Source organism: Nerophis ophidion, unplaced genomic scaffold (assembly GCF_033978795.1).
Source record: "Nerophis ophidion isolate RoL-2023_Sa unplaced genomic scaffold, RoL_Noph_v1.0 HiC_scaffold_159, whole genome shotgun sequence".
In the NCBI taxonomy this organism is placed as follows: domain Eukaryota; kingdom Metazoa; phylum Chordata; class Actinopteri; order Syngnathiformes; family Syngnathidae; genus Nerophis; species Nerophis ophidion.
Genome location: NW_026907081.1, coordinates 109,397 through 122,531, shown reverse-complemented (window position 1 = coordinate 122,531; position 13,135 = coordinate 109,397). Strand labels below are relative to the sequence as shown.

The 13,135-nt window shown below is 38.3% G+C and overlaps 1 protein-coding gene across 4 annotated transcripts in view; it reads left to right on the top strand.

Annotated features, from left to right (window-relative positions):
* The window catches only part of LOC133547703 (protein Niban 1-like), a 62,190-nt gene that overhangs the window by 12,129 nt on the left and 36,926 nt on the right, over positions 1-13,135 (top strand). For all 4 annotated transcript variants that reach the window (XM_061893261.1, XM_061893262.1, XM_061893263.1 and 1 more), the window contains exons 2-6: positions 1,925-2,055; positions 5,623-5,751; positions 5,869-5,989; positions 8,101-8,265; positions 11,103-11,218. In XM_061893261.1, coding sequence (XP_061749245.1) covers positions 1,925-2,055; positions 5,623-5,751; positions 5,869-5,989; positions 8,101-8,265; positions 11,103-11,218 — 662 coding nt within the window. The remainder of the gene's footprint in view (positions 1-1,924; positions 2,056-5,622; positions 5,752-5,868; positions 5,990-8,100; positions 8,266-11,102; positions 11,219-13,135) is intronic.

Below are 13,135 nucleotides of genomic sequence, written 5' to 3'. Positions count from 1 at the left end.
CTCCAAGTATTATGACTTCTTGCACATTTTCATCAGTATTTAATCCTAATGTTTGTATCTCCAAGTATTATGACTTCTTGCACATTTTCATCAGTAATTAATCCTACTGTTTGTATCTCCAAGTATTATGACTTCTTGCACATTTTCATCAGTAATTAATCCTATTGTTTGTATCTCCAAGTATTATGACTTCTTGCACATTTTCATCAGTAATTAATCCTATTGTTTGTATTTCCAAGTATTATGACTTCTTGCACATTTTCATCAGTATTTAATCCTAATGTTTGTATCTCCAAGTATTATGACTTCTTGCACATTTTCATCAGTAATTAATCCTATTGTTTGTATCTCCAAGTATTATGACTTCTTGCACATTTTCATCAGTAATTAATCCTATTGTTTGTATCTCCAAGTATAATGAGTTCTTGCACATTTTCATCAGTATTTAATCCTATTGTTTGTATCTCCAAGTATTATGACTTCTTGCACATTTTCATCAGTAATTAATCCTATTGTTTGTATCTCCAAGTATTATGACTTCTTGCACATTTTCATCAGTAATTAATCCTATTGTTTGTATCTCCAAGTATAATGACTTCTTGCACATTTTCATCAGTAATTAATCCTATTGTTTGTATCTCCAAGTATTATGACTTCTTGCACATTTTCATCAGTAATTAATCCTATTGTTTGTATCTCCAAGTATTATGACTTCTTGCACATGTTCATCAGTAATTAATCCTATTGTTTGTATCTCCAAGTATTATGACTTCTTGCACATTTTCATCAGTAATTAATCCTATTGTTTGTATCTCCAAGTATTATGACTTCTTGCACATTTTCATCAGTATTTAATCCTATTGTTTGTATCTCCAAGTATTATGACTTCTTGCACATTTTCATCAGTATTTAATCCTATTGTTTGTATCTCCAAGTATTATGACTTCTTGCACATTTTCATCAGTATTTAATCCTAATGTTTGTATCTCCAAGTATTATGACTTCTTGCACATGTTCATCAGTAATTAATCATATTGTTTGTATCTCCAAGTATTATGACTTCTTGCACATTTTCATCAGTATTTAATCCTATTGTTTGTATCTCCAAGTATTATGACTTCTTGCACATTTTCATCAGTATTTAATCCTAATGTTTGTATCTCCAAGTATAATGACTTCTTGCACATTTTCATCAGTAATTAATCCTATTGTTTGTATCTCCAAGTATTATGACTTCTTGCACATTTTCATCAGTAATTAATCCTATTGTTTGTATCTCCAAGTATTATGACTTCTTGCACATGTTCATCAGTAATTAATCCTATTGTTTGTATCTCCAAGTATTATGACTTCTTGCACATTTTCATCAGTAATTAATCCTATTGTTTGTATCTCCAAGTATTATGACTTCTTGCACATTTTCATCAGTATTTAATCCTATTGTTTGTATCTCCAAGTATTATGACTTCTTGCACATTTTCATCAGTATTTAATCCTATTGTTTGTATCTCCAAGTATTATGACTTCTTGCACATTTTCATCAGTATTTAATCCTAATGTTTGTATCTCCAAGTATTATGACTTCTTGCACATGTTCATCAGTAATTAATCATATTGTTTGTATCTCCAAGTATTATGACTTCTTGCACATTTTCATCAGTATTTAATCCTATTGTTTGTATCTCCAAGTATTATGACTTCTTGCACATTTTCATCAGTATTTAATCCTAATGTTTGTATCTCCAAGTATTATGACTTCTTGCACATGTTCATCAGTAATTAATCCTATTGTTTGTATCTCCAAGTATTATGACTTCTTGCACATTTTCATCAGTAATTAATCCTTATTGTTTGTATCTCCAAGTATTATGACTTCTTGCACATTTTCATCAGTATTTAATCCTAATGTTTGTATCTCCCACAGAGCAGGCCAAGGCTGAGCTGAAGGAGTTCAGTCCGTACTACAGGAAGCAGTTCTCAGTGGAGTGGTTTTCTCAGCTGCAGTATGAGCTGCAACAGCAGAAGGAAGAGATGGTGCATCTGCTGCAACAACGGGTAGAAACTCTGAAAATGACATTATGATAGTTTTGTTACGAAGGAGCTTGACAAAAAGTGGGCCTTCTTTGATTGCTCATTATGAGAAACATACAAAGTACACCAAAACAGCCATTCCAAACCAAATTGTGGATCAACAGCTGGACTTCAACAAAAACAGAGGCCAAAAAAATAATCAAATAATTCAATGACAATAGAGCATACATGGTTATTTTTTCTTAGATTTGTTTGATTTGATTAAAAAAGATGAATAAAATCCAGTCTGCATTGACAACATAAATCCGCGGTCATTATTTCTGCACGACTACTTAGCCTGCGTGTGTTTGACGGGGGCGGCCGAGTGGCTATGGAGACAGATGGCTCAATGAAAAACAAGGGTGAAAGAGAGCAAAGGGCCCAAAGAAAACGCCAAAAGAGATCATTGCAAACTGAAAAAGACAAATGCTGGCGTTTCACAATAGCACTACATTATTTCTGCTGCACGTCACTAGAAAGCAGGTCTATTTTGATGTTGTATTTCTACACTTGATCCCACTTTTTGTGAGGAGAGAAGTTCTTTATATTCCAAATATGTCCGGTTCCTGTGTATCAGGAACAATATTAGGGCTTTTATTTTTTGTCACGCAAACTTCCTGCTTCCGTTCCCTAAGGATCATGGGAAATTGAGGTCATTTGGCCTAAAGAATGAACACTTTTAAATTGGCCATCGACAGTCGTATCGACAGATAAGTACAAATGAACATTTATGAATAATAATATAGCATTGCTCTTCAAATGAAATGAGCTGTTAAAACATACTTCACAACGAACACCATGGGCAGGTTTGGAGCTCAGAACATCTTCACATGTTGAGGGTTTTGTACTCAATTATTGACTTTTTATTAAAAAAACAACTGTTGTTCTAGTTCTTAATTATAGAACCTTTCTTTTTAGTTTGGTTCTTTATTATGTGATAACTGGTTTAAAGCTAGAGTTTAAACTTTTAACTGATTTTTTGTATTTACTTGTATATTGATGCGCTCATGTTAAAGTGCAATTTCAACATTTATGATGTGCATTTCTAACAGAAAAACATCGTACTTTATTTAAACTATGAGTCTATAAAGGGTGTTTAATTCGATTACTCCATTTTTTAGATGAAACACAAGATCAATGAACAGTTCCAAAACTGACAGGTGAGGCTAAGCAACAAGGTGAGCAGGGAATCGGTGTAGATAAAACATGATAGCAAGTACAAAAACATGGAGGCAAAAAAGAAAATACTGCAGGCGGACTGGAAAGGAAACCAGCTCAGAAAGCAGAAGAAGTCAGAAGTGAAGTATAATCCGATGTCTTCCTGCTGCATCTCCTTTTCTAATAAGCACAACTAATTGGCTGCTGGTCTTCAAAAACATGAAAATAAGGAAATCTGAAGGCAGGAAACATAAGTAAAGGAAAGTACAAAACACAAGACAACACATCATCAGGAAGCAGATTAGCGCCTCCAACAGCCAGTCTTGAATAATATTTATAACCTTTATATAAAGTTATTTTTTGACATTGTGTCTAAGATATAATAAATGTAATATTAAAAAGATGTAATTTTCATTAAGGATGGGTACTGATTAGAGATGCCCGATAATGGCTGTTTTGCCGATACCTGATATATATATATATATATATATATATATATATATATATATATATATATATATATATATATATATATATATATATATATATATATATACATATATATACATATATACATATATATATATATACACACACACACACACACACAGTCGTGAAATTTACACATTATTATGCCTAGTTTTGTTGTGATGCCTCGCTGGATGCATTAAACAATGTAACAAGGTTTTCCAAAATAAATCAACTCAAGTTATGGAAAAAAATGCCCACATGGCACTGCCATATTTATTATTGAAGTCACAAAGTGCGTTATTTTTTTTTTTTTACATGCCTCAAAACAGCAGCTTGGAATTTGGGACATGCTCTCCCTGAGAGAGCATGAGGAGGTTAAGGTGGGGTTGGTAGAGGGTAGCGGGGGGTGTATATTGTAGCGTCCTGAAATAGTTACTGCTGCAAGGGGTTCTGGGTATTTGTTCTGTTGTGTTTATGTTGTGTTACGGTGCAGATGTTCTCTCAAAATGTGTTTGTCATTCTTGTTTGGTGTGGGTTCATAGTGTGGCGCATATTTGTAAAAGTGTTAAAGTTGTTTATACGGCCACCCACAGTGTGACCTGTATGGCTGTTGACCAAGTATGCCTTGCATTCACTTGTGTGTGTGTGTGTGAAAAGCCGTAGATCTTATGTGATTGGCAGTGCCTTTAAGGTTTATTGTGGTGCTCTGTACTTCTCGCTACGTCCGTGTACCACTCTGTACAGCGACGTTTCAATGAGTCATAAATTTTACTTGTTGAAACCGATGTCGATAATTTCCGATTTTACATTTTAAAGCATTTATCGGCCGATAATATTGGCAGTCCGATAATATCGGACATCTCTAGTACCGATCACATATGAAACGTTGCAGTACCAATTGCCGGTACCTGGGAGTCGATACTGGTACCCAATGGTACCAATTTTTGGCAAAGTTGTGGTTGTTGATAGATATCAATTGTTTTTAATGATACAATCTAATTTTAAATTGCAACATTTAAAAATGAACTGATTATGATAACTACTGTCCAATTATTATATCTTGTTTCATCATCACATTTTTGAGTCTCAATTACAGTTCCAAGTCCAAGACCTTAGTGACAGTAGTGTACAGTTTAAGGTGTTTTGGCTAGTCGTTTCAGTCTTGATTGTCTAATTTTTTGTTACGCCCCACAAAGGGCTTATACTGTATCTTACCTATTACGCACAAGCTGTTTGTGACGTTCATCTTATTAGTTTCAGCATCAGCTGTTGGAATTGGGGGTTAAATCACCAAAAATGATTGCCGGGTGCGGCCACCGCTGCTGCCCACTGCTCCCCTCACTCCCCAGTGGGTGATCAAGGGTGATGGGTCAAATGCAGGGAATCATTTCGCCACACTGCGTGTGTGACAATCATTGGTACTTTAACTTTAACACACACACACACTTTAATATGTAGTTTTCCTTTTAACAAATTTGTAGGTGTTGAAGTCGTTAATGCTAATCAGTAGCACATCGATAGCAAAGCCAATTAGCGTCAAGGTAGGGAATTTTTGGAACATTAACACCTTGCTTTACTTACGTTGGAGCGTTTTTTTTCTCAACAATTTCTTTGTTGGCATTGAAAATTCCAACAATACCGAGAGGTAGTTTTGCTGAGTCCGCTCTCAGTGCTGCTGGAGTGATTGTCTGGAGTCCTGGCTGAGTCGGCAACCGGGCGTAATGTCACACGGAACCATTTGACGCAAATCTGTGACCGGCAGGATTCAATTGGTGCCCATCCCTACTGCAAATATCTTCTGTAAGGCTAAACTTACTAAATCAGCAGAGGATCAAATACTTACTTTTCACTCTACGTACAGTATGTGAAATATGAGCAAACTGATGAAAGGTGTGCATAATATGGTACCTGTGTGCTTACCAGGAGTCTCCTGCAGGAAGTGAGGTGCTGTATGAAAAACAGTTACATTTTTTTGACGAGAGCAGAAAATGGAAGGAGAGGTACATAGTAGTGAGGGCCAACTACTGCTTGGAGTGTTATGAAAGCATCGAGGTAAGTTACACTTGCAGTACCTGCAATCACATTTCAACAACGTGGACATTTCAAATCACTCAACTAACTTCCTTTTTGTTGTCCCAAAACCTTGTTTTTCTGTTTTGGTTTCGTCAGACTTTTCTCAAAGGAAGTCCTCCATATCACACACTGCTACCAATAGGAGGAAATGTACTAACCAATGAGAAAAAGTACATGGCTGTCGTGGACAACTGCTGCCCCAATGATGACTTTACTGGTAATACAGCTTCAAATAGCAAAATAAGCCAGCCAATCACAGGTCACTTATAGCTAAGAAACCATTCACACGTACATTCATGGCCGCAGAGTCTGGGTGAGGCTGGGCCGCAAGAAAGGATTTAAAAAAAAATGTTTTGCATACTTCTCAGCATGTTTCAAATTGTATTCCTTGTGCAGCGCAACTTTCTCTGTGCAAATAAGACACGTCATGGTGCTCCTGTGCTCAACAAAGAAATGTTGCATCTCCCACTTTTCCTGGAGTTGTCTTTGCTCATCACTAACCTTTCTCTTCAATGCAGGCTTTGAAAATGCATGTTTGGGCTTGTGGAATATATTTGTGTTTACGGAGAATAATGTTATGTCCGCAATGTGTGTTGTTCTGCAATTCCTCACTACAGCAACACGGCGGTCGGCGGGCAAAAAAGTGTTATCCGGCGTCATATAGAAATATATGTAGTGTTCATCGTGTGAGGCAATGCAAATTAAACAATAAAAATAAACAAATAACGGTTTCAATTGGTCCAGATTATCGGGGACTGTTATTACTGACGGACAGGTGTCGCGGTGTGACTGCAGCCAAGCATGTACGAAAACCCTTGTCCCCATGGCAACGTCTCTGTCGCTTTCACTCATTTGCCGCTTTTCCACTAACGCAGGGGTAGGCAACCCAGAATGTTGAAAGAGCCATTTTGGACCCAAATAACACACCGCTGTCAAGCGGCCTTCATATAAAACTTCGGCTTCGCACTAACATTAAACTTTCATATTAAATTGGTGGTCCCAAAATAACGTCTCACAGGCCGCGTGTCTGAGAGCCCTGCTGTAGACTATTTAGACTCTCCAATGAACCTAACATGCACATTTTTGGAATGTGGGTGGAAACCGGAGTACCCGCAGAGAACGCAAACACACGAGGAGAAAATGCAAAGTCCACACACAGAGATGTCCAAACAGAGATTTAGAAGATGCACACGGTGTAAAGTTAGACTTTGCTGTCAATAGTAATGGCCAAAATTGGGATAGTTTTCACAGGCTCAAACAAGGACTGCCTTTCTTCTGTCCTTACTTTTGCTGAGTGCCAACTCCATAAGATCAACGTTTAGATGGAGCATTTATATATGTTACTTGAGATGTTTTCAAAGTCTGCCAATAGTGTGGAAATAATAAACTATCTGATGTATCCATCCATACAACACATTACTTAAATTTGTTTTTGCATAAAAAACACATTTTTAAGGTGTGGCTTTTATTTTGCCGTGGCGGGCGCACGGTCAATGCCATGTAGGGGAATAGAGGAAACCTTGATATGTCTAAGTTACCTTAATCTTATTGGGTAAACATTTGTAATATTTTCAAAATGATTGGGATGCTAATTTTCATTAGCCTGTCAATGGGATCGTTCATTGTATGTTAGCATCAAGCGAGCGACAAAAGTTTCAACTTTTTTACTGCAAGGTTTGGTAAATGGTAAATGGGTTGTACTTGTGTAGCGCTTTTCTACCTTCAAGGTACTCAAAGCGCTTTGACACTACTTCCACATTCACACACTGATGGTGGGAGCTGCCATGCAAGGCGCTAACCAGCACCCATCAGGAGCAAGGGTGAAGTGTCTTGCCCAAGGACACAACGGACGTGACGAGGTTGTTAGAAGGTGGGGATTGAACCAGGAACCCTCAGGTTGCTGGCACAGCCATTCTCCCAACTGCACCACACCGTCCCCAATACTAGTTTTAACACCAATTTCAGTTCATAGCAGTTTGTATAGTTGGTTTTAACATGCTTCATACATGTTTTTGCACTTCATGTGTATATTAATGTACTTTGTATTGGAAGCAACTGGTTAACAACCTCAACTTGGAATTTAGCAGCTGTTCACCTACTAAATTAAATACCCACATTTTGGGAAGGTAGAATATTCACCGTGGGTCAACTTTTAAACTCTCCATATTCTCGACGTTACCAAACCATCCTTTTATTTGACATCTGTCAGTTCTGTTGAATGGGATTGTGCTGAAAATCAGAATTCCCCCTCTGGGGATTAATCAAGTATTTCTGATTCTGATCAATGAAAATGTTTCTAATCACACAATCTTTTTTTCTTTGGTTTAGATTTGAAGGAAGAGTTTTGTCCTCCTCTGTCTGGGATGCCTGGACCGTTTCCCGTCTACCTCCGCCTGCCGTACAGGAGAGATTCTTATTTCTGCTTCAACCAGCAGGACAAACAACTTCAGTTCATAAGCATCCTGTCTGAATGCATCAGACACCAGAACCAAGGTAGGACTTGGCAACAGTAGATTGAAATACTAAACATTTCACAAGAAAAATCGTCAATATGGCGACAAACGCTCACATTCAATCAAACACCTTTTTTGCAGACTTTTGTCGTGTAAATTGAGTAATATTTAGGAGAGCATGTGTTCTTACCAGTGTTGGGTTAGTTACTGAAAACCAGTAACTATATTATTTATTTCAAGACTAACTCAGTTACTTACACCCCCAAAAAAATGTGTTGCTGCGAAAAGTAACTATTTAGTTACTACTTTTTTTTTTAATGCTCCCATTAATGACCTTTTAGCCTTCATTTCAGTCCTGTTATTGCAGTGGAGAATAATACAATGTATTGATCAACTTGACATGCATTTGCATCACTGAACTTTGCTAAGCCATGTGGTCTACATACAACACATATACAAAGATAAGTTTCAAAGGGACAATTTATTTCAGGGAAGAACAAATTGACAAAAGTATTTGAAATAGCTGCAACATAAAATACATAAGTAAGAAACAGCATAATAAGAATATACTTTTAAACCTGGCTTCACCATAGAAGGCACACATGACACACACAAAGCCTAACCAGGCAATTTTTTCTCTCAAGGAATTGTGAAATAAAATCATGTCTTTAGGAGATCAACACTGTACTGAAGCCCAGAACACTCTACGCATTTCCCCAGTTTTAGTTTAGAGATAAGGAAAGATTGGCCTGGCCCACTAGGATCCCTCTTTATGTTTGGGAACTTTATAGTCTGTCTGCAACCCGCATGCGGCTCTTAAGCGCCGCCCTAGTGGCTCTCTGGAGCTTTTTCAAAAATGTATGAAAAATGGAAAAAGATGAAGGGAAAAAAATATATTTTTTGTTTTAATATGGTTTCTGTAGGATAAACATGACACTAACCTCCCTAATTGTTATGAAGCACACTGTTTGCATTAAACACGCTTCACTGATTCCAGCGCCGTTTTGTCCTACTCATTTTGGAGGTCATGTACAACTTTCTCCCACTTTCTAGGACATGTTTTATGCCACTTCTTTTTCTGTCTCATTTTGTCAACCAAACCTTTAACGTTGTACATGAATGCACAAAGGTGATTTTTGTTGATGTTATTGACTTGTGCGGAGTGCTAATCGGGCATATTTGGTCCCTGCATGACCGCAAGCTAATCGATGCTAACATGCTATTTAGGCTAACTATATGTACACATTGCATCATTATGCCTCATTTGTAGCTATATTTGAGCTCATTTAGTTTCCTTTAAGTCCTCTTAATTCAATTTAAATCTCACGACACACTATCTGTATGTAATATGGCTTTTAAATTTGTTTTGCGGCTCCAGACATATTTGTTTTTGTATTTTTGGTCCAACATTTTGGGTTGCCGACCCCTGGTCTATACATTTGAAGTGATGTGATAATCAAACACTCTAGAAGTCTAGAATGAAAGAGTATATATGAGAATTGACAGAGTGTGTGTATCTTCAGTGCTGAATGATGAGCAGAGGCCTAGTTTGGAGTGTCTTCTTTAGCTTGCTTATGTTCTCACTGTCCACTGTGTCCAGCTGCCTGAAAGCGGGTGACTCCACTGTAGAAATAGCCTGCATGTCTTCCAGCACATACGCTGCAATTTCTCTATCAATGTTGTCCTGGCTAGCAGTTCCCCCGTTAAAATCCTGCCTCTGTTGGAGGTGAAGTGTGTCTATCTTTACTTGCTTCGTCGAAGCATGTTGCTTTTCTAGCTGTTTCAGCAGATTTGAATTGCTGTTTTGGGCAGGAGATAGGTTCTTTGATCTAATGCACAACTTACATTTAACTCAAATGTTCTTTACTTTGTGCTCGACAAAAGAAAAGCTGTGAGAATATCTCCATGTTAAGAAACTCGGCTTCTGGCTCCGCCATGTTTTGTTTTCAAACACAGACACCCGCCCCCATCCACACAGAGAACGCCTTTTCTTTTCCGCAGCGCTCCAATAAAACACACTGAGATCTTTCTGTTTCTAACCGATACTGACGTATTTTTCGGACTATAAGTCCCCGTTTTTTTTCATAGTTTGGTCGGGGGTGCGACTTATACTCAGGAGCGACTTATGTGTGAAATTATTAACACTATCGTAAAATATCAAACAATATTATTTATCTCATTCACATAAGAGACTAGATGTATAAGATTTCATGGGATTCATGGATTAGGAGTGAGAGATAGTTTGGTAAAGGTATAGCATGTTCTATATGTTATAGTTATTTGAATGACTCTTACCATAATATGTTAGGTTAACACAGCAGGCACCTTCTCAGTTGCTTATTTAGGCACCTGCGACTCCAAAGGGAATACGCGGCAGAAAATGGATGGATGGATAACGTAATACTTATTCAGCCTGTTGTTCACTGTTCTTTATGTATTTTAAATTGCCTTTCAAATGTCTATTCTTGCTGTTGGGTTTTATTTCCCCCAAAAATGCGACTTGTTTTTTTTTTCTTTATTATGCATTTCCGGCATGTGCGACTTATACTCCAGACCGACTTATACTCCGAAAAATACGGTACATAAAAAGTAACGTAAAAACCGCAGTAATGCATCATGTAGTAATGGTAACTGAGTTACTGATTATAAAAAATAATGCGTTAGACTACTAGTTACCGCCGAAAATAACGGCGTTACAGTTAGTCCCAAGACTAGTTCTCACGTCATTTATGCATAGCATGTTTGTTTTGTTGTCATGGTAACCGCTCCTTGTCTTGTGAATAAAAATAATTAGAAAGTCGTTACCTGCTGGCTCTTTTGAATGTTTGAATATGTAATGTACGGCGAGGTAATAATTGACCCATCTAACTCTTTCAGATTTCCTAAAAAAGAAGACGTGTGAGGTCCAGGCCTTCCTCAAAGCCATCCAGCTCTACAGACAGGACAAGGGCAAATATGAAGCTTGGGAAATGCTGATTGGCAGCGATGTCAGGGTAAACCACAAATTGTCCTTCTACCTCAGTACGCGTTCATTCATGTTCTATTCAGGCATACAAATCATTTGACTACTTGCCATGCTCGTCTTGGTTCAAACAAACTGGTCTCAAAGGTGTAAACTAGCATGACACACCTTGGAAGCTTGCTGCCGGCGTCATTAACAATCACTTGGCAACCCCACTGCAGTGTCCTTAATCATGAGGCACCAAGAAACCCTGCTGCCGTAGTCTGTAACGACCAAAATTCTGGCAACCCTGTACCGCCGTTAGTAATAAACACACTAGTCTCTAAGTACTAGACTAGCAGGACACACCTAGAAATCCTGCTGCCGGTGTCGTTAACAAAGACACACCTGCATTAATGATGATCATTTTGCAACCCTACTGCAGATGTCATTAACAGTCACACACCTTCCTAGCCACCCTGCTGTCGTTGTCGTTAACGATCACACACCTTCCTAGCCACCCTGCTGTCGTTGTCGTTAACGATGACACACCTTCCTAGCCACCCTGCTACCGTTGTCGTTAACATAGACACACCTGCTGCCGTCGTTGTCAGGTTCAAACACTGATGACATCTATTAAACAGACAAGAAGCAAGGAATTAAACAGAGACAGGATTCAATTTAGCTCAATGAGGAGAAACGTGTAGATCTGTACCCTTGTACAGTGTCATTCCACACTGATGAAAGATTGTACGCCTGCTCTTTGATTTGGACTGTCCCTGATGACATGACAACAGCTGTTTCTAAAAGAAGGGGGATCGTAAACAGCTTTAGTTACAAAACAGTTCAAAGAAAAGGTGCCTTGAGGGGGGTCAGGTCCTGCTTCCTCTCCGCTTTGTAGATCTCTGGTCAAGACAAAATCCTCCTGTGGATTACAATACTTCAAAGAAACCGACACCTTCATGTCGCTTTCCATCCTACACAGTGGAGTTTTACAAGCCTTTTGATTGGTAAGATCAAAGACGACAGCTTTTGTCTTCTGGTCGGGAACTCATTGAAACACAAAAAGTTTTGTGATGATTTGGAAACAATCATTCTGACAGTCATTAGTAATAATAGTACATCTGGCAACTCTGCCAGATGTACATTACTGGTATTTGTAATGGTGACACACATAGCAAACCTGGCAAGCCCGCTGCAGGTGGTAGTGATGATAAGCACACCTGGCAACCTTGTTGAGGTGTCATTAACAGTGAGACACCTGGCAACCTTGTTGAGGTGTCATTAACAGTGAGACACCTGGCAACCTTGTTGAGGTGTCATTAACAGTGAGACACCTGGCAACCTTGTTGAGGTGTCATTAACAGTGAGACACCTGGCAACCTTGTTGAGGTGTCATTAACAGTGAGACACCTGGCAACCTTGTTGAGGTGTCATTAACAGTGAGACACCTGGCAACCTTGTTGAGGTGTCATTAACAGTGAGACACCTGGCAACCTTGTTGAGGTGTCATTAACACTGAGACACCTGGCAACCTTGTTGAGGTGTCATTAACAGTGAGACACCTGGCAACCTTGCTGTTGGCGTCGTCAGCGATGACACGAATGGAAGCCCGACTGCACCCTGCTGGAGTGTCGTTACCAATAACTTACAGTTGTGATTAAAATGATTCAACCCCCACACAATTTTGGTGTTTTAGCAAGTTGGACATTTATTCCATATTTAGTTTATAGTCATATCAAATAAAGATGTGTCAAATAGACAAATGCAACTTCAATTGTAACACTGTATTTGACAAAATAGCTAAAAAGGACATTTTTCTTAATATCTCATTGACAAAATGATTCCACCCCCTAGTTCCATGCATCTTTAGTACTTAGTAGAACAGTAATGACATCCTTCAAAGGTGATACACAAGCTTCTTGCAAGCATCTACAGTATTTTAGCCCATTCCTCTTGGGCAAAGGCC